Raw genomic sequence first — 25,407 nt, 5'->3', positions numbered from 1 at the left:
AATAGAGTAAACAGGGACATCCTTACTAAGATGACTCAATACTTGAAGTAAGGCGATATAGGTATCTGGAGGAAGAGCATTCCTGAAGAATATAAGTACCAAGTCCTGGAGACAGTATGCTGTATGTTTGAGGAACATCAGGGGAGGTGAGCGGGTGGGAGCACAGTGTGGCAGAACACAATAAGATAAGGGGAAAATGGTAAGAGATGAGAAGTAATGAAGGCTAAGTTCACTAAGGCCTTGGAGGCCATAGTAATGGTACAAGAATCCATTGTAAATGTGTTTCACCTTTACTCTCTCTGATTTGTGATGTTCCTTTAGTCTGAGCATCAAATGAATAAAGTATATGAGTGTAAATGGAATATCTAGCACATTACATAGTAGATACTCACAGAATGTTTATTGAATTAATTTATATGGCAAGATGTTTAGACATATTTTAAAGGTCCTGTGTTCCCTTCCTGAAGGAATATTTTTCATTTTCAACTGCTTCATATAACACAATTTAGCCTTCTGATACTCCTATATTTAGTTTACTTTTTGAAAATATTTTCTACCTTCAATATGTTGCTGACTAGATGTTATCTTTAAATAACTTAAATAAGGATCTGTTTTTATCAGCTTGAGTATTCATAATAGTCAGAATCTAGTTTTCTTAGAATCGTTAATGTACTTTTTTTTTAATCCTCACCCAAGGATAGATATTTTCTACTGATTTTTTTTTTTTTTTTTTTTTGTAAGATAGAGTGGGAGGGAGCAAGGGGAGGGAGAGGCAGAAAGACAGCGATGTGAGAGAGACACATAGATTTGTTGCCTCCTGTACGACCCTGACTGGGGCCGGGGATCAAACCCAAAACTGAGGTAGGTGCCCTTGATCTGGAATCAAACCCTCAACTGTTTGGTCCATGGGCCGAGCCAAACTGGCCAGGGCTCGTTGATTTACTTTTTATATTATAGAACAAGTATTCACATTTTTATAAAAGTGAACAGGTCTTATCTAAGTCTTATATTCAGATTAGTTTCTTTAAAAGTCTAAGTTTTTCTCTATCATCTTGTTTGATTAAAATTTTAATTGTTGGGTCATATATATATCTATAGATATATATATTCAGAGAGGGACACTTTAAAGAAAAATTATTCCCAAGGCATATACTTTTACCGAAAGTTATCCTTGTTTTTTAAAAAGCTTTTTGGTCTAATTGTAGGAATGTCAATACATCCATAAAGTCAGCTGGCATTCTGCTGGTTGGTGTTATTACTGATAGTCTTAAATTTCATGTTGAGTACTTGGGAGAATGAGAAAGTATACAAGGAGTGGATAGGCAAAGTATTTTAATGTTTTTATCTTAGTTTCAAGATGGCCAGGTAAGCCCTATCCTTTCATTTTTCAGAAAAATGTGGAAGTTTATAGAAAGCTCTGTACCCTCCACCACTCCCAGTCCCCTTTTGTACTTTGAATCTGAGAGATAAATCTGGGCTTGGGAAATATAATGAAGATGTGAACCCCAGGGAGTCATGTTGAAACTGGACATTCAGATCTTTATAGTATAATTTCCTATTTTTCAAAGAGCAGAAGAATCCCATCATTTGTCATGAACTCCTTTCTTCGTTTGCTGGAGTTTGAACTTCAGAGCTTTAGTGTCAACCCTGCTGTGGTACCTCAGGGGAGCTCCTAGTGTGGGGCTGGTGCCAGGCTCACCCTCCAACTTTTCCTTCTTCACTTCAGCCTCCAGCTCTGAGCTTTCCAATCCCCAGAGTAGCAAATGTTGAAAGAAGTTGCCCAGGTAAGTATGTGGTGGGAAAGGCTGGGGGAAAATGCTACACTCATCACTATTTTGAGAGTAATGTTGGGCCATTTTACCAGTGAGTCATTTTGTTTAAAAATAATATGTTTCTTATTCATTATTTTTCTCATAAAACTATCTCAGAAATTATTAAGTAAAAAAGTCTAGTGTTGTGAGAAATAATTTTACTTCTTATTAGTTAGATGCGAAACAGGGAAAACCTTAAACTGAACAAGCCATTAATATTATAGTCTAAAGGAGGGTGTTACCCCCCCCCCCCCCCTTATATTTTTCGCTTTGTATAGCAGGACCAGAAAACTCATTTTCACAAAAGAAGCTAAGAAAAAAGTTGGGGAAGACATAAATCTGTAGACTCAATATTTTGCTACGTGGTAGGGTCTTGGAAGGAGGCAAGTTTTAGTTTCCTTCCGCTAGCCTTAGACATGCTGTTTTTCTCTCCCAAGATTTTAGACAGATAACTATATTTTTAATATCTGCAGGAACAGAAACTTCATGCATCTTTTTCACTGGAACTTTCTACCTATCTCTGGGTTTGAGGTTAACAAAAACAAGTATAGAAGCAGTGAAGGCACAGTATCTGGGGCAGAGTTCAGCAAGTGTTTATTGGATAAATTCACTTATCCCCTCCCACCCCCCCCTGCCGTGTGTGTGTGTGTGTGTGTGTGTGTGTGTGTGTGTGTGTGTGTGTAAAATGACAACACTGGCATTTTCTGCTAGTCTTGACTGAAAATCGTGGTCTAACATATAGGTATATTTTTTCTTTTTTACTTTTTTATTGAATTTATTGGGGTGACATTAGTTAATAAAATTATATTGGTTTCCGGCATACAGTTCTACAGTACATCATCTGTGGTATTTTTTTTTTTTCTTAATGCATGCTTTTAAGAAATAATTTTTAGCAATGTATCCCTGAGTCTTCACTACTTTTCCCAATAATACCATCCTTTTAGGCTCTTGCTTCTCAGAAAGACTTCAAAAATTGATTCTTTAGTCCTTCCAAATCTATCCTGTATAATTCCTATTCACGGATTTCTAGATTCTTTTGCACATAACAAGACATTCAAAATTATACCCGGGAAAAATAGACTTAATATGGCCTCTAATTGCTAACATTTCTTCAAAGAAAGTATGTCATACTTGAAGAGTTTGGGACACCAGGAATTTTAGGTCTCAAACAGATCCTCACAGTGCATATCCCCCAGCAAAGCAGACCACACATCCAGTTTCTTCTAGATTCTCTTCCTGTTTATTACATTGATTTCCCACCCTTAAGGATTGGTGTAAAATATTCCTCCTCATTAAAAATTTTCTTTGTGCTTAGAAGATTTGTTTTCTATCCTAAACTTAAAGGATTTCTAATGTCATATGTCCTTCCACCTGTATTTTATAAACTTAGGGCCTAATATTTATTTTTACTTTTTTAAATACATTTTTACTGATTTTTTTAGAGAGAGAAAGATCATTGTGAGAGAGAGACATCGATTGGCTGCCTCCTGCATGACCCCAACCAGGGCCAGGGACAAACCGCAACAGAGCACTTGCCTTTGGCCTCAATCAAACTTGCGACTCTTTGGTCCATGGGCCAGCGCTCAAACCGCTGAGCCAAACCAGCCAGGGTAGTAATTTTTAATTGGTGTAATAGTGTTCTTTTCAGAACAATTTTTAAAAAATTAATGTAACGTTCTAAAATAGATACAATAAGTCTGGTAGAGACTGGCTTTTGTTTCATATACTTCTAGCCAGTGCACAAGTATTTAATTGCTGCATCCTCCACTTACCCTTGTTCACCACAAAATAAGTTTTGTCCCTTTCCCCCTTTTTGCCCCTTACTGCTTCTCCCATCACATAGCTTACAATTTGGGGAGAATACATACATTAAACTATTAGTTGCACGTATGGGAGTCAGTGTACTATAGTGGCTAAACAGTAGGACTCTAGCAGATTGTCTGGGTTCACATCCCATCTCTGTCACTTATCAGATATGGAACTTTGGGAAATATACTCAACTTCTCGGTTCTTATTTTTCTCATCTAAAAACGAGGACTAGCCCTGGCCAGTGTTACTTAGTGGTCAGAGTGTCGGTCCACGCACGGAAGGGTTGTGGGTTAGATTCCTGGTCAAGGGCCCATAACCTGGGTTACAGGTTTGATTCTTGATCCTAGTTGGGGCCCATGCAGGAGGCAACCTATCGATGTGTCTCTCTCACATCAGTGTTTCTCCTTCCACCGCTTTTTCTCTCTCTATCCCTACCCTTTTTCCTCCCTTCCTTCTTCTTTATCTAAAAAAAAAAAAAAAATCAATGGAAATACAGTGATACCTCGGTTCTCGAACGCCTCGGTTTTCGACCAAATGGAGATTCGAGAATCTTTTGTCTCGGAATCCGAACAAATATTTGGAACTCGACTTCCGAGATGAGCCGAGTTGAGCCGAATGGCATTCATTCGGCCCAGCGCGCCTTGCTTGCGTCATCAGTGTGAGTGCAGAGAGAGAGTCACGCTTTGTGGAGTCAGGCTTTCCTATTGGGTTTCATTGCTTCGGTTCTCGAACAATTCGGTTCTCGACCGTCCTCCTGGAACGAATTATGTTCGAGAACCGAGGTATCACTGTAATATCTTTGGGGTGAGGATTAAAAATAAAGGAGTAAAAACGAGGACTACATATGTAAATGCATGAGGATTTCATAAGTAAGTTATGTAATTATTACAGGAGTCCCTCCTTATCCATGGTTTTGTTTTCTGTGGTTTTAGATACCCATAGTCAACCACAATTGGGAAGTATTAAATGGAAAATTACAGAAATAAAAAATTTATACATTTTAAATTGCATGCTGTTTTGAGTAGCATAATCAAATCTCAGGCGCTCTCATTCCATCTTTCCTGGGACATTAGTTATCCTTTTGTCCAGCATAGCCACACTGTATATGCTACCCAACTCTTAGTCAATTAGTAGCCATCATGGTTATCAGATCAGTTATGGGGGAGAGAAGGAGAGGCAGAGACAGACCACATTTACATAACTTTTATTACCGTATATTTTTTAATTGTTCTGTTTTATCATGTTATTGTTATTCTCTTACTGTGCCTAATTCATAAATTAAACTTTATTATAGGTATGTATATTTAGGGAAAAAAAAACATAGTATATATAAGTTTTGGTATTATCCAAGGTTTCAGGCATCCATTGAGGGTTTTGGAACATATCCCCTAAGGATAAGGTGGGGAGGACTACTATACTAAGTAAATTATGAGAGTTACATGAGTAAAAACATTTTAAAACATTTAGAATATATTGCCTGGCACATAGTAAGTGATCAAAAAGAGTTATTTCTTACTATAATATAATTCTAGTTATGATAAAGTATTTTCAGTGAATGTGTAAATCAGCAGTCCTAACTTAGTGTGAAAGTTTCAAATAATGGGAGAAAGAGCATTCTAAGTAGAGGTGTCAGGATTATGCAGAGGCCATGAGGTGGAAAAGAACTTGTATTTGGTTCGGTCAGTGTGGCTCAGTGGTTGAGTGTCGACCCATGCACCAAGAGGTCACCAGTTCTATTTCTGGTCAGGGCACATGCCCAGGTGTGGGCCAGATCCCCAGTGGGGGGCATGCAGGAGGCAGCTGGTCGATGTTCTCTCTTATCGAGGTTTCTGTCACTCTCTCTCTAAAATCAATAAATAAAAGAAAAAAAAAGAACTTGTGTTTGAGTAACAAAGTGTGGCAGCAGTTTTTTGGTGGCAGGGGACCTGTTGAGAAAATTATGGTCAAAGAGATTACCTAGGGCTTTGTAAACATTATTATTCATGTGGCAAGCTGTTGAAGCATTTTGATCATGAGCGCCATGACAATTCAATTTTTATTTTAAAAATTCACTTTGGCTTATATGGGAAAGTAGTTTTAAGGGAAATAAGAATGGATAAAGACCTGTTTGGGGAATATTGGAGGTGCTAGCAAGTGACAGAGATGGAAAGATATGGATGATTTCAGTAAATATTTAGAGTTAGTTTGATCAGCTTGAGTTTCAGTTTTTGACGATCACAGGGGTTACGTATGGCATTTTTGAGAGATCATGAACAGGAACAATTAAGAATAACCCAAATTAAGATGAGGCATAAGGTTTGTGTTGGATTTTGAGATAATTGCTGCTGCAAAGTTGTTTTAAGGTCATGATCTCAGGAATCTTGGTCAGTATCCTTAGGTAGGGGACATTAACAAGAGATACGAGAATAGGAAAGTGACAAAGTAGATGTAGTAGTTATTAATATGGCATAATAAAGTGTCAGTCAAGCTGGGAAGTCTTGCTTAGTTCATTACCTAGATTTTTGAAACCTGGTTTTCCTGCCAATACTTTTGTCCTCCTCTATCCTGCTTACTTTTTTTTTTTTTAATCCTCACCCGAGGATATTTTTTCCATTTTTTTGATACAGATAGAATGGGAGGGAGAGAGAGGAAGGGAGAGAGAGTGAGAAACATCGACGTGAAGGGATATCCTGCTTACTTTTGCTTAGCAGCTATCACTGTCCTTACAAACATTGTCCATGTTACTTGGGTATATTGTAACATTTTGTTGTTTCTTGGGCTCTCTCTCATTTCTGAGCATTTGCACTTGCTGTTTCATGCCAAAGTTTGCTCCCACCCCACACACTTGTATTTTCTTTTTTTTATCAAGGCTTTGCTCTCCCAAACATTACTTCTTTTACAATAAAATCTTTCAGTCTGTTTCCCTCAGACAGTTAGATATTCCCTTATTTGTGTTCCCAACTCACCTGTGTAGATTTTTATTTTGTAATTGTTTGTGTATAGGTCTGTCTCCTAGCTAGACTGTGAGCTGTTCAAGACTTGGGGCTGTTACCTATTCAGTTTTTCTCTTCATTAATACAGTTTCTGGCATAATTTGTTTGGTAAATCTTCAGCATGTTTATTGAAATGTGAAGGGAGACCAGTTAGGAGGCTGAAAAACTCTAGTTCAGTTTAAACTAAGATGATAATAGGAAGAATGTCAAAAACAGATGTGAAAGCCACTCTGACGGAAGGATAGAACATGATGAGTATGCAGAACAAAGCAAGACAAAGTAACTCAGTAGATCAGTTTTAAATATTACCGATTTAGTTTATTAAACTGTACTCTGAGGTAGAAATGTTAGCAGCACTTTAAAATATGCTGCTAGAATCTTGAGTTAAGACTAAAGATAGATTTTGAAATCAAACTACATTTGTTTGTTATCAGGAAAAGGACCACTCCATCATTAGATTTGTTTGTGTCCCTTGGGACTACACTTTTATGCATGGGCCACCATTTGCCAGTATTATAGGCAACAAATAGGTTTCAGAGTAGGTTCCTCACTAGAGGCCTTGCTGAAGGAAATTTTGTGTAAGATTAAATACTGTACTGCCTTGGGTATGAGCTGAGTCGTTTTAAACCTTTCCTGTTTATATCTATACACATAGACACATACATGCATATTTTCAAGTTTTATTTATGAAGTGTCCTAGGTATGTTTCTCTGGCCATTTAAAAAGCTTTAGACCTTGCCTTTTATTTCTTCTGTTCTGTAATTTCCATTTATCACACCTGGATCAAGAGCTACTTTACCAGTCAGAAATTGTTGGTTACGATTATCTCAAGTTTGAGATTTTGTGAATCCTTTTTCTGAGATTATTCTGATTTACTGCATTTGGCTTTGAAATACTGTATTTAAATTGTTGAGAATGTCATACCTTAAGAATTTCTAGCTAGTCCAAGTTAAATAATGAAGTACACACACACACACTCTCTCTCTCTCTCTCTCACACACACTCACACAAACTCACACAATACGTTCTGGTTAGTTCCTGTGGAAAAGGAAAGCAAAAATGGCTTGATTAAATGTTTTAGATCTGTGGTCCAGAAATTCTTAAGAAACATTGTTTTTTATATATACATATTCCTGTTCTTTCTGGATAAAAATCAATTTTTATTTCTCATTTGTTATAACATCTAGTATGAGAATTGGGAGAGAAGGTGGTTGTTAACAAAATAGATATAAGCCCTTGATATGTTTGCTTGAAAAAAAATGACATTATACATACCAAAGATTATAACAAAGTTTATATGTAGTGATGTAAAATGAAGTATGATTTATTTTTAAATTAATTTTTCAAATTTACCAAGTTGACTTTAATATAAATGGCATAACCAATAATAATATCGGTATATTTCAAAATAGTGTTGACATATTTCTTTGAAATTGATAAAAATTGATATTTAGGTTCCTTTGATTTCTACTTCTCTGTTCCAGGAAGTCATTTTACCCTTTCATATTATCATCTATCCATCTATCTATTTATTAGTGTCAGCTCTCTCTCAAAATATATCCTTTATCTAACCATTTCTAATCACTTCTACCACTGCCACCGCAGTCTGAGCCACCGTAATCTCTTACCAGCCTGTTTCCCTGCTTCCACTCTTGTCTCCTCTTTTGTTCAGTTCTTACAGAGTAGCTTCCAGTCATTTAAAAATGTATGTGCCAAATTATATCAATCTTAACCTGCCCCAAAACCCTCTTTCTTTTTTTTAAATCCTCATTTTAGGGTATGTTTCTGTTGATTTGAGAGAGAAAGAAACATTGATGCAAGAGAGAAACAGCAATTGGTTGCCTCCCATATGCACACCAATTGAGGATCGAACTAAGCACTGGTGCACAGAACAACGCTCCAACCAGCTGAGCCACTTGGGCCAAAACCCTCTCTTAACTTCCCACCTCACATAGAATAAAATCCGCTGTCCCTCAGGCCTGCCAGTCACAACATGATCTGGCCCTCACTAATATCTCCGACTTCATTTCCTGTCATTTTCTACTAGGTCCATGCTGCTTGGGTCACACCACTGAGGATCTTGCTATTTCCTCTGTATTGAATGAACTTCCTATATAGGTCTTTGCCTAATTGGTTCCCTTACTTCTTTCTCTGCTTTTTTATCTTCCCATTTCCACCCTTCCTGGCTATTATTCTAAAAGTTTTCCTACCCCATTACATTATACTATATGGAATAAAGGACAGGACATTTAAAGTTAAATTAAACTAGCTTTAATGAAAAAACTATGTTGTCTTTTTTCCCCCTGTCTTTTGGATTTTGCCTGGATTAGAAAATTCTTTGTTTCATCTCAGTACCCATGCATCCCTGGACTGGGGTTTGCATTTGGAGAGCAGAGTATTACATTCTTACCTCTCTCTTTTTTTTTCTTTTTTTTGCATAAAGCATGTAAGAATAATTAGTATTTTTACTGATGTGTGATTTAGCACATAAAACAAAAATGAATTTCTGCATATTTGTGTTTTCTTTCTCTGGCACACATAAACGCACAGTGAATCTGGGAAAATTTGGTATTGATGGAAAAGGAACATTTCTGTTTTTCTATGCCTGGGGCACTTCAGATATTTAGTTTTGCTTTCAAAACAGTAAAACCTTTACACAATATTAGCATGAAGTTTTTGTTCTGTACAGTCAATTTCAGTTTTGGAATTCTAGGAGTCTAATTGGTTTTGAAGATAAATGTGTAAAAACTGTCAAAAGAAGTTTACTTTGTATCTATTTGAGTTAATTTATGGGTGTTAAATTTGATGAGAGATACTCTGGTATTCTCCTGGAATTTTATTAAATTCTGTAAGTGTGTCATTTTCTCATTTGTCCTTTCTTAGACAAATAGTAATGGTTCTTGAAAGAGAATTAATTATATCCTTAACGTTTACAAAACAAACATTTAAAATCTCATATGTAAAGAGCCTTAATTTGTAGATTGTAAAATACTTTCCTCCCTGTTACTTCTCTGAAGTTAAACTCACTAAAAATACTTGTTTTTTCTGTTAGTGACTATTTAGGGGGTCAGTGGATGGGCATAAGGGCTCCTAATCCCTGAAATTACATTCAGAATGATAGAAGAGCTTTCCTGAGATTTCACCAAGGGGGTCCTTTGCCCAGAGAAGATTAAGTATGTTCTAACAAAGTAATAGACCCTTTAAGCCCTGGCCAGTTTTGCTCAGTGGTTAGAGCATCCGCCCCTGGACCAGAGAGTCCTGGGTTGGTTCGGTTCCCACTAAGGGCACATAACTCTGTTGCAGTTTGTTCCCAGCCCCCGTTGGGGTCGTGTGGGTGGCAACCAGTCGATGTGTCTCTCTCGCACCGATTTTTCTCTCTCTCTTCCCCCCTCTCTCCCTCCTGCTCTATCTGAAGATAAATGCAAAAATGTCCTCAGGTGAGGATAAAAAAAAAAAAAAAGAAGATATTTCTCCATATTTCACACCTAAAACATATAGCAAAACAGTGATTAAGCTGTTTTTCACTGTTGTTTGTATTTAATTGACTAGCTTTTTCTCAAACTTTAACAAGAATAGTTAAATTTTTGAGTTTTCTTAAGATACAAAAGGAACTTAAGATATAAAGCAATTATTAAATAGCATGGGTGCTTTCAATAAACAGGCACATCAGCTTGCCTTTAAAGTCTGCATCATATTAGTTCACCATATCTACTGACAATAGTCACTACAGTGTTTCATTTTGAAATGAGAAGTAAAAGTGTTCATTTCTTTTAGTTGAAAAAAGTACCCTTATTCATAATGAGTGTACAGTTATCAAATTTGATGTTTTTTCCCAAAAATTTTTGTGGAAAGATGTGGTCACTATGTATTCAGGTCTTTATAAATCTCTTCTATCGTGACATTTCAGTTTGCACATTGACCTAAATAACCTGAACTGATAGCTTTGGAAACTTTGTAGAGGTAACCTTAAAAAAAAAATAACAAGTAAAAATTAGCACAGATTTACTAATTATTAATGTTGGTGTGCATTCAAAAGTACTAGTGTTGGATTTGGTAGAGACTTAAAAAGCAAAAGAGTAAGCAGATTATGTAATAGAGTTTATAAATTTAGATCAGGATGATGAATGAAAAATTTATTCTAAATGTTGTATGAGTGGGTACTATGGCTTCAGATAAAATTCCCTGTGTGCCATTATATACTGACTCGGAAAGTACAATGTCTTAATAAACTTAGATTGTAAGTGAAGATCATATGCTCTGGAAAACAGCGAATTTACTAAGTAGCTATAGTGTTTACAAAGACTAATACTGAAGATGCATGTGAAGATTTTGAATAATTAAATCCAAACTTAATTTCAAAAAAAATCTTTGTATGAGAAAATTATGCTTGGGTTGCTATTTTTTCAGGAATAAGTCATATTTATTTCTTTTAAATAGAATCATTGAATAAGACAGGCTTTACATTTCTCCTCTTACTTTTAGGGCCTGGGAGTAAACATTTAATACTATATTGTTATACTCAGATTTATTACTTTAATGTGTCCCAATAGCCCTTAGTTGGTCTATTTCTTCATCTTAGAAATGCTCCCTTCATTTTCTGGTTCCATATAAGAATAAAGTAAAGCTTGATATTTTCCAAAATATTATTCTTGATAAAAGCAATATTTTTGTTTAGGTGACAAACAGCATGTTTGGTGCTTCAAGAAAGAAGTTTGTAGAGGGGGTCGACAGTGACTACCATGACGAAAATATGTACTACAGCCAGTCTTCTATGTTTCCACATCGGTCAGAAAAAGATGTAAGTTAATCAGTTACGTTGTGTTTACTCACTGGTATATACCTGTCTCTCTCTGGTTCCTGAAAAGCAGTATATGAACTGCAGTGCACCATCTTTGGTTGAATGACTGTGTTTTAAGCACATTTCTAGGCTCTGGGATACAAAGATGATGAGCTTACATTAATGGGCGACAAAATGTTCTATGATTCTCAAGTTGGGATATGGTAATACTGTGGTAGGAAGTACTCAAAGACATGGGGTAAATATGGTATTGCTTCAAGATCGATTTTTGAAAAAAATTTGTGTATATAGAATAGAAAGATTTCAAGATATAATGGAAGGCTTCAGTGAAACTTTACCTTTGCTTTGTAATCTTCTGGCTATAATCCTAGGCTTCAGAAACAGCATTTCTCCAATGTTCAGTTGTGGGGATACTATAATAGAAAAATTTTGAAGAATTGTATTCAAAACATGGAAGATCATATAGAGGTGTGAATTTAGTGCTTAGGAAGGCTAGAAGAAAGGATTTAGGAATAGCAAAGTCATAATTATCCAATTGATAAACTATTTTAAATGAATTCAATTGTTATTTTCAAATTCTGGTAAACTGCTTTAAATGATACACTATATATAGTAAGTCTTCACTTAACATCATCAGTAGATTCTTGGAAACTGCACTTTAAGCAAAACGACATGTAACAAAACCAATTTTACCATAGGCTAATTTATATAAACAAAAGTTAAGCTCCTACAGCATATTTAGTCATGAAAACATCACCATACTTTTTAAATCTCTGTAACACTTCTAATATTAACCATTGAAATAAACATGAGCTGTATATACATTTAAGAAAGCTTATTAAAAACAAGTAAGAGAATTATTTTCCAACCTATCTATTCTAGGTCAGGGTTGCAAGTGGCCAGAGCCTGTCTGGCAGCTCAAGGCTCAAGGTGGGACCCAACCTTGTACAGGACACCATTGCATTGTAGGGCACCCTCATAAACACGTTACATCCACACTAACTCAGACTGGGACAATTTAGACATACCAGTGAACCTAATGTTAACATCTTTGGGACATGGGAAGAAACCAGAACACCTGGAGAAAACCCACACAGACAGACATAGGGAGAATGTGCACACCATACAGTCAGTGGTCCCCAGTGGGAATTGATTTTTTTTTCCCCCTCTCACCAATGTTATAATGAAGCAACATTATATGAGGACCTGCTATTTACTTAGTCAAACCAGTTGCATTTTGTACTTTGTGCTTTTTTTTGTTTGTTTATAAACTTGCTATTCCTAATTTCTCTGTCTATGTAATAATCTACTATAGTTATTAACCTAGTGAGATTCTTAGTGATGTTTAAACAGTTATAAAATTCTAAGATATGTAACAAAGTGCTTTCATTTTTTCATTAAAGTTTATCATTAGTAAATCACTTCCTGTGTCTTTAAGAATTTCATAAATTGGCTTAATGTAGGTTTAAGTTAGGATTTCAGTGGGCTTTACAATTTTTCCCTTCTGTTTTGGTGTTATTTCCCCTATATTTGAATATTGTGTCATTTTGGCAACAAACTGTCAATTGCATTATTTGTGTATGGTGGCTTTATTTATAATTAGTGTGCAGTTTAATAACTCAGAATAATGTCATCTACTTAATCTTCTGTTATTACTGCTCTAAGTTATTTGCTACAAATTATAATGGAATTATAGTTTACATGAGTTGCATGTTTAATTATTGATCTTATAGTTAAAGAATTTGGGATGTCTTTCTGGTAGCATCACTGCAGAAACTATAAAACTAATCCGTGTGTGTTACTATGATGGTAGCACAAGTTAAGTTTGATGGAAAAGTGGCAGTGGAATGTTACTTACTGATGAAAAGCACTTATTCCAATTAGGAAGATATGAAACTTTCAAACTGAATCTGAAATAAAGTATGTGAAGAGAAAAATGATAGAGATACCTGTCTTCTTCAGAGCAAAGTATTTTAGTCAGAATTATTTACATCCACTCTCATACTCACATATATTGGTTAGCGTTCCAATGTAATTGTTTGTTACAGAACTAACACAGAATGAATTGATTCATAAAACTCTGGTGAATTAATTAATTAAGAAAGTAATAAGACATAGGAATTAAGAATTTGGGCTCTAAAGCAATTAGAGGTATGTATTTGGATCTTTACTTTGTCTATTAGCAAGAACTTCTCCAAGTCTCAGTTTTCTCATCTGTAAAAGGGGAATAATAATAATATATATATATATACTAACTACTTACGAATTTTTGCTGCTGTTAATACTTTTTTTTTTATCCTCACCCGAGGACATTTTTCCATTTTTTGTTCAGATAGAGCGGGAGGGAGAGAGAGAGAGAGAAACATCGATGTGAAGGGACACATCGAGTGGCTGCCACCCGCACGACCAACCAGGGCCGGGGACAAACTGCAACCGAGGCACATGCCCTTAGCAGGAATCGAACCCGGGTCTCTCCGGACCGCAGGCCGACGCTCCAACCGCTGAGCCAAACCGGCCAGGGCTGTTAATACTTTTTTAAATTATAAAATAGTACAGGAGTATTACACAAAATTTTGAAAATATTCATGGAAGAAAAGTTACCCATAATGTTGACAATCAGGAATAATTAATTGATAAAATTTTAATTTTATACTTTAAATACTTTTATTTTACAAATGTTATTTCTCTGGGACATACTGACATAGTTTCTATTAGAAAGCTTGTAGCAGTTTTTACTTTCATCAACATTGTTCATGTCCTCAAAAATACCGGCTATTACATTTCAGTCTTTGCCAAGAGACAAAAGAAGCTTCTTGTTTTAATGTGCAGTAAAATAGTGTTAACTTTATACACATGCACACACACAGAGTGATGTGTCTTTTCCATGTAGTGACCATTTGTACTTCTTCCTTTGTGGATTACCTATTTCTGTGCTATTTTCTTTTGAGATAGTTATCTTGTTTGTTGATGTTTTCTGTATATTAAGATTAATATTGTCATTTGTTACAAATATTTTCTCAGTAATTTGTTTTCAATTTAGTTTGTAGTTTTTTAAATATAAAATGTTTATCTTTTTTACTGAATATGATTCATCATTTTTTGTTTGTTTGTTTCTGTTTTTGAGATCATACTTAGACTTTTTCCAAACTACTTTCTACTAGTACTTTTGTGCTTCATTCTTCACATATAACTTAGTTCATTAGAAATGTATTTTGGTTTTAAGGTATACATTTTGTGGTGCCAGATTTTCCCGTACTCTGAGTATTCAGTTGTCCCTACACCATGTATAATTATATCACCAGTCAGAAAACTTTTCCATAAATGACCAGGCAGTAAATATTTTAGGTTTTGCATGCCAAGAGATTAATTAAAGAATATTAAGTAGGTATTTATATAACTATTTAAAATGTTTTTAAAAATGCTCTTGGTTCATGTACTCTACAAGTATAAGCAATATGCTGGGCTTGGCCTGTATTCAGTAATTTGACCTTCCCTGGGTTAGACCTTTCATTTATGGCTCACTGAAATTTCTTCCTTATTATATTCTAATGTCTGATGTATTCTTGGGTCTTTTACTGAACTCTTTTGTTCTGTTTATAATACTGATTCTGTGGCAGAACTACAACATAGTTGTAGTTTATAGGCAATTTTCACATCTTAGGTAAGGTCTTTCCCATCCTTTATAAAAATATTTTTTATTTTTGCACTCTTATACTAATGTGTATCTTCTTTAAGTAGAATATGTTTGTTTTTTAGTTCTTTTGTCCTTTATGCCTTTTAATAAGTAGGGTGGCCATTTTTATTGTATTTTTCTGATTGGTTTTTACTCATTTATAGAATAGTTTGATTGTGTATATATTTATAGCCAACTATGTTACAAAACTCTTTTATTAGTTTTTGTTGATTGGGAATGTGGACTGTAAAAATCCTACTACGTACATGAGTTTATATCTCAGCCGCATAATTTTCTAGCTATGTGTCCTTGGGCAAGTTACTTAGTCTCTCTGTGTATCTCTTTTTTCTCATCTATAAAATAGAAATAATACATGACTCATGGGTGCTTATCAGGATTGAATGGATAACTATGTGCAACACTTTTAGAAGACAGTAAATGTTTTTTCAGTACTAAATAAATGACAGATACTTTTATAATTTTTTTTCTCTGGGAACAGTGAGAAAATAATTTTAAACTGTAATTTAAAGATAAAGGAGAACTGTCTAGTGGTTGAGGGACTCTTTAAGCCAGTTGCCAAAGAAAACAAAACAAAAAAACAACTAATTTTTTTATTTACCCTATTCACAGAGCATAAACTGTAACCATTTCTTCACCATATACATGATTGTAGAAGTATATGGGAAACTATTCATTATGAGATTATGTGCTAATTAAGTTGCTAAGTAGTTCTTTGAGCCTACTTCTTATTTTCCAAGACCTTTTATTTCAAGATATGCCTGCATTATATGTGTTTTCCTAGAGAATGCTGAATTTGTTGTTTTGAGATATAAAGGAGTTTTATAAATATTACAGATGTTACTTAAATGTTTTCAAAGATTAAATCATAGGCAGATATGAGCTTAATATTTTTCTTTTTTACCATTATTATTTTCTTTATGAAATCCTTATAGAAAATGAAAAGCATTCACATAAGACATGTAACAGACAACTCTTTGGGGGTAATAAAATCTAAGGAATTTAGAATTTAAAAAATAAATATTTATGTTTTAATTGCTAGCATCTTTTTTAGTTAAATGAGTCTTTACACTCATTTGATGATTCTTAAGCATAATCATTTTAAAAGACAGATTTACAGGAACCTCTTTTCCCTTGTTTTAATATACTGTAAAAGCATGAAATGTGACCCTTGTTCCTTACTTTTAAAAACTCTTAAAACTGATAAGAATAAGCCACTTCCTTATTTTGACAAACAGCAACCTTTTTTTTTTTCATTAATCCTCACCTGAGGATATTTTTCCATTTATATTTTAGATAGAGTAGAAGGGGAGGGAGGGAGGGAGGAAGAGTAAGAGAGAGAAACATCAGTGTGAGAGAGACACATCAATTGGTTGCCTCCCATATGTGCCACCCAGGTACATGCCCTTGGTCAGAATCGAACCCATGACCCTTTGGTCCATGGGCTGATGCTCTAACTGCTGAGCAAAACTGGCCAGGGCAGCAACCATTTTGAACTTATACCTTGCTTTCATACTTGTGTTAGCCTACAGCAATTATGCCAAGTATTTCTCTCAGGCCAATTAATAATATTTCATTAAAAAGTCTGGTATAAAATAAGGATATCTTCTATCATCGTTAATTGTTATTATCCACGTGGTTAGTATTTAACTACATACTGGAGTCATGCTGGCTGTTCTCATTGAATTGTTTCTATCTCAGGACCTTAGCACTTTCATTTTTCAAATCTTTACATGGTTCTCTCAGTCACCCTACATCCAGGTATCCAGCTATCTGCTAAAATATTTTATTCAAGAGACTTCTCTGATAACTATTCCTCAGTAGCCATGTGTATACACTATCAGTACTACTAGCACTATATCCTTTTTTTAAAAATTTTGTTTTTCTTTATTGATTTTAGACAGAGAGGAAGGGGGAGGGAGAGAGAGAGAGAGGGAGAGAGAGAGAGAGAAACATCGTGAGAGAGGACATCGATTAACCACTTCCTGAATGCCCCCCACTGGGGATCAGGCCCACAACCTGGGCATGTGCCCTGACTGGGAATCGAACTTGGTGACCTCTTGGTGCATGGGTTGATGCTCAACCACTGAGCTATACTGGCCAGGCAATCCTTCTAAATTCCTTCTTGCACTTTAACAATCTTAGCAACTATCTCTACCTTAAAGTATTTATTTATTGTTTATTATCTTGTGTACCCCACTAGAATTTAAGTTTAACAAGGGCAAAGACTGCAATAATCCATAGGACATAGTAGATTCTCAGTGAGTCTTTGTTAAAGAAAGGGAAAGAAAGTTCTCATCGAAAAATAACAATTTGTAGGAGATATGATAACTAAAAAACTAAAAAATCACCTTTAAAACTTTTAATAGAAAATACGAATGTACATAAGTGTGTAATTTTTATATGAAAGTCTAACGTGATAGAGTTAAATGTAAATACATCAGACTATACTCTAAAGAAATTGGAATTAAATGTCAAATCATTTGAAGAGAATGTTCTGAAACCTCTTACATTCATTGACTTTCAAACTATTTATCAGAAGGAGTTAAAATGATATACATATAAGATTAATCAAATTTTGATATTTCTACAAAAATGATTACAAAGTGTTATGTCTCAATAAAATAAATACTACTACTACTGATAACTTATATTCAGAAAATTCCATTTTATTCTTATACTAGCAAGGAGTTTGTTTATTTTTCATTTAGTGGAAGAATAGCCAATATGTATGAAGGAGATTTAAAGTGAATACTGTGGAAGTACAATTAACACAGTCTTGGTAGAAAATAGTTTATCAGTGCATATTAACAGCCTTCAAAAATGTGAACATTCCTTGAATTGGTAACAGTAACAGTCTAAGTATTATATTATCACCACGCTTAAGTATATTGCACAATGAATTTTAAAACTTTATTTTTTTCTTGCTTCTGTGTTCAGGAAACTTGTATTTTAACACAATTGTTATATTTTGAAGTCATTTCTTATGTACAGACCGTAATTTCTTGACATACTTATTTTAATATTTCTTGAAATAGGGTTTGTAATTGAAATTATTTCAATTTATTGGAGAGAATACTTGTGAGAGGTGGTCACTATTGAGAAGCACAAGTGGTATAGAATAATTAATACTTCTTCGCTGTTATGGATTGCTGGCAGGAGTTAGATTTGCTTGTTAAGTTTTCAAATACATGTTTTTTAAAAGAAGAACTTTTAGACTTCTTTTTAGTTGTGAATTTCAGAGTTTTATCTAATTACAGGAAAAAAATTTTAAATAGTTTCTAATCTGTTGTTGTTTTTTTGACAGTCTATATGTTAAACAAAGGAAAGGGGGGCTTTTTGTGGGATCAAGGAGATAACTTGAACCACGTGACTAGTTCTAGTTGCTTCCTGGTTTTTTTGGTCTTTGACTGCAGTGTATATTATAGACTGAGAAATGAAAAAGACTATAATTGTTAGATGGTTTTAGACTGGGGACATGGTAACCTACTTGTTGGTTTCAGCATTCTGATTCTGTGACATTTTATCTTCTGCCATTTTCCCCTCTAAGAACATAGATTCTTCTTATTTTAACTGGAATTTTTTATGATAAATTTCTTTTAGTAACTTCTCAGGCAAAAATTAATATAAATTTAGGGTACTATTAAAAAATTTCCCCAAAGGCTGAGTGCCCCTCTGATGACATTCCTGCCTTGGGAGGAAGACTAGATTATTAGCAGTTCCTACTATTATTTATTGAGCACTTATTATGTGCCATATCTTATTTCCTTTAATCTTCACTTTATCTTTATGAGGTAGGTAGTGTTATTTCCATCCCACAGGAAGGAAACACTCTCCCATAGGTAAGTGGCAGAACCAGGATTCAAACCCAGATTTTTTTCTGACTTGAGCTGGGCTCTTTCTACTTATGCTGCATTCCTTACTGTAATTCCTTACTGTCTCTTGATCTAAAGTTTTATATCTTTCTAAGAAATTTATCTTTATATTATTAACTTTCAGCAATTTAAAATGTTTGGTTTTTTTGTTAATTGTAGTTATTGTTGTGCCAGAATACATCTCATATATATTTTCTTTGCCCTCATAAATAACATTTCTATCCCATTCACATTCCTTCATTGATTTAAATCTATTTTAGGACTGATATATTTCATGAAGCATTCTTTCAGTATTTAAAAATATATAGCATTAGGGATTGATTTTACAAGAAACTGTATATTTGCATTTTTAACACATTTTGAGGCAGTCATTTTAACATCTATTTGTATAGCTAATCAATGCTTCCTTTACATGGGTGTTGTGAAAATTTAACAAACTATTTTCATATTCCTGTAAAGCACAGTTTTCTAACCTGCTTCATGTACTCACACATTCAGAGAACATGATATATTTAATATGTCACTCTGCTAAATGGATTGTTCTAGTGCTCTTGGTCTCAGGTTCTTGGCCCAGGAAGTTGTGCCATTTCTGCCTTCATGCGCTGCTCCCCTACTTATTCTCCCAATGCTGAGAGGGCTGATATCTTGACACACCTGTAACTTGCTTGTGGATGTATAATCTTTGTGAGAATGTAGACTAAAGTATCTGTTCTTAGGAGTTATGTATTCACTAAACATACATTTATGGGAAAAGTAAAATTTTAAGTGGTCCATTCTAAAATGTTTACATTGACAAATAATTTTAAGTCATGTATGAGTGTATATTTGAAGCCTTTGGAAGCAACTCTACTCTTTTACTTCCATTTATAGCTTATAATGGTATCAGAAAATCATGACTATTAAGCATTTCATGTAAACCTTTTACCTTCTGTCACCCACCAAAGTTTTATAACATACATTTTCTCTCTTTTATTTATTTATTTTAATGTATTTATTTTTGTTACAAATGTTTCTCCCTCCCCCCATCATAATATACATTTTCTTTGATCTTATTCTTGCAACTTAGAAAGTAACCTCTAATGTGTTTCAAGTATTTCCAGTTATGTGGTAACAGTCATGACAATTGCACTAACAAAAGGGCTTGATCAGGCATAAAATGCTTATTTTTTTTCAGTTTGTTTAGATTGCATACCCCCTGGATTTGAGAAGGAATATTTATAAGAAATATTAAAGAAAATTTATTACTATATTTAAATACTGCTGTTTTAGAGTAGTGTGTGACTCAGCTCTACCTAAGAGTCAGATGTATATCATTATTTTGCCAGCTACAATTGTATAAAAACTACTGAATTTTAGAATAATCAGAAAATCTTAGAATTTTGCTATAAAAATTGCCTGAAATGTATACTGTTAAAGCCTCTATTGTGTAACTATTTCTCCTCCTGGTTTTCCTAATGTGGTCAGTGTCAGCCCAATTCTTCACTGGAAACCAGAGAGAGTGATCTCTGATAATTCCCTGTCTGGTGATTCTTCACCAACCCCCTTTTTCTGTATCTCAGCCATTTCAATAGAGCATCAAATACTGTTGCTTCTACAACCAAAATGCCTCTTCTTTGTAGTCCCATTTCTCCTGTTCTTGTTTAGTATTTTCCATTTCTATCCATTTTTGCTGTTGGAATTTATTTTACCTCCTTGCTTAATATTATTTTTTTCTCTTTATTGCCATAGTTGGTAGCCATTTTTGTATGCCATTAAAGAAGACCCTTTACATTTGGCCCCAACATACTCTTTTATTTCCCATCTTTCTATGCCTCAGTGTGCATTGGGGTGACCCTATCTCCTTTCCTTAATTACCCTCTTATCCAGTCATGAATGTTTCTTAATTTTGTTTGTATTCTAATCATGTCACTAACTTTTATTACATCCTCACTGTGTATGCTCAGCCTGAAGACCACTCATTTCTATTCACTTGAGGTGTTACCTCACCCTTCAGAGTATTTCTGTTACTTCACCCTTGTTTAGAATTATTTTCCTCTGGTGTTACTTTATACTTCCTTTAGAGCATTTGCCACATTGTGCCTTAGAATATAATTATTGTGTAATTTTCTTCTTTCACTAGATTTTAATCCATTTGATGATATAGTCCATGTCTTTTTTAATTAAGGTATTTTAATGGTTGCTTAGTATAAGAGGGAATACACAGACATGCACTTACCTGTGCACATTTTTATTTATTGTTTAAGTATCTACTTTATGTATAGCACTGCCACATATAGTGGTAGTCAGAGAGGAAATAAAAATTGAATATAATATGTTCCATAAATATAATATTCCTTGAAAGAATGTATATTCTGCTGGGGGCGGGGGGAGATGATGCAATAAATTGAAAGGCATTATAGATAAGTGCCATGAAATTCACCTCACTCACCGACAATATTCATTTATATACCATGTCTATATATTTTTTAAAGTATTTTGACTTGTCCCTTGGTATTGTGTTATCTCCTCTTACATTGTTGTGTGTATATTTGTTAGCTTTTTTGTTAACCAATTTAATACACATAATTTACTTCTATATACGAGCCATGAACTATTTTTACAAAATACAAAAATTTTCTATTTAGATCATTTTATTTTCAACTTTAGTAAACCGAATTTAGAATTTAGCTTAATATATTATCGAAGAATTAAGGAATTTCACTTATGAATTTAGAGGCTGACATTTTGAGATACTGTCATATTTTTGTTAGCCTAGTTTGTTTTCTTATAAAGTGAAATAATGATTCTGCTATAGTTTCACTTAGGCTAACTTGGGAAAAAAACACTTCTGTAGTAATAAAAAATTTATTTTATTTGCACAGTTTAATTGTGAATTTATTATGTAATGTTTTTCTGAAAAAAATGTGGGTTTAACTCTCACATATTGTGATCTATTGTACAAATTTGTAATGTGTAAATGCAATGTTCTGTGTACTTTCCTTATGCTCTAATATAATTAATTTGTTTCTAGATGCTGGCATCACCATCTACATCAGGTCAGCTGTCTCAGTTTGGGGCAAGTTTATACGGGCAACAAAGTAAGAATTTTGTATTTATTCTGGAATACTTTATTTAAAGAATAAAACAACTACCAAATAAAGAACAACCAATGCTGCCCTTGTGGGTTTGTTCTAGGGTTTAAAGGAAAGATACTTAATTTTTACTTTTTTTATTTCATTTATATAGCAAAACTTCAGGGCTTTCTAATTCAAAATTTGTTATTATTTGGATACAGGATGGATTAAGATTTATTTCCACATCTTTTGTATTTGTATGTTCCTTTGCAGTAATTTTGAAGAAGAATTTGCTAAACAAGTTAAAAATAGACATCTTCTCTTTTTTTCAGTTAGAGGAAGTTAAAGGTTTTCTGTTTGTTTGGTCAATTGACTAGGTTGTGGTTTTTGGCCTTTTTAATAACGTGAGCCCATTTACTTAGCAGTTTGTCAGGTATTCTCTTTGTTTAGCAAATATTTCTTCTTTTGCTTTAGCAGTCTAGGTATAGAATCTGTGTTTTTGACTCACCGTTTAATGCTTTTTCCATATACAGGATTTTATTTCTTTTCAAGTATTTTAATACTTTGAGAGTGCTTAGCACAGTGCCTGGCGCATAGTAAGCGCTCAATAAATATTAGCTATTATCACATAAAAGATTATAATTATGATTGTAGTTATAAATTATAAAATTATTATAATTCTGAATTATAAAATCTTCCTATTTTAAAAATTAACTTTCAAACTGTTATATATTAGTAATATTTTATCATCTCTGTTAGTTTCAGAGATTGCTGATCTCTTAATCTCCATTAATGGAAGGGGGACTGTTAAAAGGAATATAAGTTTCTAGCATAGATTACAGAATAATAATAGAGAAGACAATCAGATGTCCGAGTATCTTAACTAGCTTCAAGTAAAAATCAGTTATTTAATTCGAAATTCCAGTAAAATAAAAGGCAAAGTTTTGTTAGGTATCAGAATAGTTATTATACCACTTTACCCTCAAACTTCTTTTTAAGTTTATTATGGGGAACAAAGTGTTTTTGTTAGAAATACAGTTTACATCTACATTTTTCTCTCCTCTTTTGCTATGAAACCCAATTTTGTTATATAATTAGTAAATAAAATTATAAATTACTTATAAATATTAGTAGTTTTCCTCTAAGTGGAGAACATATTTATTTTGTTGTTGTTGTTAATCCTCACTGGAGGATCTTTTTCCATTGATTTTTTTAGATAGAGTGGAAGGGAGAGAAAGAGAGAGAAACATTGATGTAAGAGACACATTGACTGGCTGCCTCCATGACCCTTACTGGAGCCAGGGCTCAAACATGCAACCCAGGTAACGTTCCCCTGACCAGGAATCGAACCCACAACCTTTTGGTCCGCCAGCCAGCACTCTTAACTGCTGAGCCAAATTGGCCAGGGCAGTGGAGAGCATATTTAAAATGCTTTCTTATTATATTAGAAAGGTGTTGCTTATTTACCCGCAATGTTCATCATAGTTGTTGGGGAATTATTATTAGCTTGTAATTTCTTTCATTTAGCCTATATTTTAGTATTTCACCTTTCTGATAACCCTTACCATGGAAATATTTAGTTATTTGAAAGGTACCCTTTATTTCTATAGAGTAACTGTGAAGAACGTACTTTGTTTTCTTGTAAAGTCCACAATTTTTCATAGCAGTAAGTAAATATGGATTAGAGAAAAACTATTTGAGAAGCTAAGGTTATTTTACGAAGAATGGCAATTATTTTATAATCAGTTATATGGACTTTAAAAATCTGATCTAATTTATTTAACCTGCAAATGTGAAATTGTAATTGGGCTAAGATGTGGAATGGGTTAGGTTTTAAATATAGTTATTTTATTGGTATGACAGACATTTAGAGACTTCTTAATTTGTGTAAATAATTGTGCTGATTGTTAAGGATATACAGAGATTAATAAATGAGCAAAGCTATTTTCATTAGAAAATGTATTTTAGGACATTTATTACTTTAAAAAGAAGTGATATATGATAAGTATTTCCCATTGAAAGTTAATATATCAAATGGCTATATACCTGTAGTATCGGTGAAGCAGCATTTTTAATGCATTGGCTCATTCTTTTAACTGACTATGTGGGTATTAGGTTACAGAAAAGTTGGAACTTAGATCAGTTGGTACTAAAGTATTTCAAGTCAGGGTACAATTGTTCCTTTCTACCATATAGCTTTAGAAGCTACAAGTAGTGAAAGAAGACAGAGCCTGGATTCAGATTTCTGTTTGTTAGGAGGGCCAAATAAATCACTTAGGTGTTAAGTAGGCTGAACATGTACCCTGGTAGAGAGGAGAACAGAAGCCACTCAGTGGATCTTGAGGGCTATGGTTTTAATAGTATAAGTAAGTCAGAATGATAAAATGTGAGGGGCTGACCTTATTAAAGGATGGGGAGATAGAAGGAGTAAGTAGTGGGGGAGTGTATTAGTGATATTAGTGATGCTAATCTTAAGGCAATTAATTGTAATTTGCATTGGTCTTGATATAACTAAAAGTTCTTTTGCCTCCCAAGTGTATTGAGTATCACGATTAACTCTGTATTCAGATTGTCAAAGTTCAGTAGGTATTTGTGCCGTTAAAATGGAGATCTCTCTGTTTTTGTGTTCTTAATGATTAGAGATTATCGGTGGAGAAGGAAGAGTGCTGTCTCTAAAACTGAGAATCACTAAGATTAAACAAGGGAAGGAGTTCTTCTTGATATGGATACAAAACTGGTTAATCTTACATTTTGTCAGATTTGGATGGAAGTGATTGCATAGAACATAAGGGTACCCAGAAAATGTTGGATCACAGATTCTTATATGATCACAGTATGATAGTATAATTACATATGTAACTTTTCATCCAGGAGTTCATGTGAATACTGGGTACCAGATGATAACTATGGAAGCCAGTAACAGAATCTTGTATTCAAGTTACATGATGTTCTCTACTTCTTTGATAAGATTTCAGGTATACCTTACAGGCTTCAACATGCCTGGTCTCCCTGAAGCTGTCTACTAGATTGGAACAAACAGGAAACCAGGAATTAATTCCTCCTGGATATTCAGTGCATTGAAATTAAGTGGCAGTATAGCTGGAGTGACTTTTCCTTACTTACCAACAGGATTTAGAGGCTTGGAGGATTGGAGAAAAGGGAAACTACTGTTTACTGAGTGCTTTCTATATGCGTGTTATCTTAAAGGCACATAGATTAATTAGCTATCTGGATTAATCCATTATACACTTTGTATCTGAATTCTCATAGGACCCAGGCCTCTTGCTGGTAAAAAAAATAAACTTGTCTTTCTGGAATCTGAACTCCTAGCTTGAGAGCAGTAGCATAGTAGCATGCTTTCAACAACATCCCTTTGGCCTCCTGTTTTAAGAACACCT

The 25,407-nt window shown here is 34.1% G+C and overlaps 1 protein-coding gene across 11 annotated transcripts in view; it reads left to right on the top strand.

Moving 5' to 3' along the window:
• CNOT2 (CCR4-NOT transcription complex subunit 2) overlaps positions 1-25,407 on the top strand; it is a 114,084-nt gene that overhangs the window by 58,066 nt on the left and 30,611 nt on the right. For 9 of the 11 annotated variants that reach the window (XM_036250713.1, XM_036250714.1, XM_036250715.1 and 6 more), the window contains 2 exons: positions 11,268-11,390; positions 21,967-22,033. In XM_036250713.1, coding sequence (XP_036106606.1) covers positions 11,268-11,390; positions 21,967-22,033 — 190 coding nt within the window. Of the gene's footprint in view, positions 1-1,726; positions 1,785-11,267; positions 11,391-21,966; positions 22,034-25,407 lie in introns of all 11 variants that reach the window. The other 2 variants (XM_036250720.1, XM_036250719.1) reach the window with 1 other exon arrangement.

The sequence above is a fragment of the Molossus molossus genome, unplaced genomic scaffold, assembly GCF_014108415.1.
Source record: "Molossus molossus isolate mMolMol1 unplaced genomic scaffold, mMolMol1.p scaffold_m16_p_10, whole genome shotgun sequence".
Lineage (NCBI taxonomy): Eukaryota > Metazoa > Chordata > Mammalia > Chiroptera > Molossidae > Molossus > Molossus molossus.
Note: the sequence above shows the minus strand (reverse complement) of the source record. Positions and strands in the feature narration are given on the sequence as shown.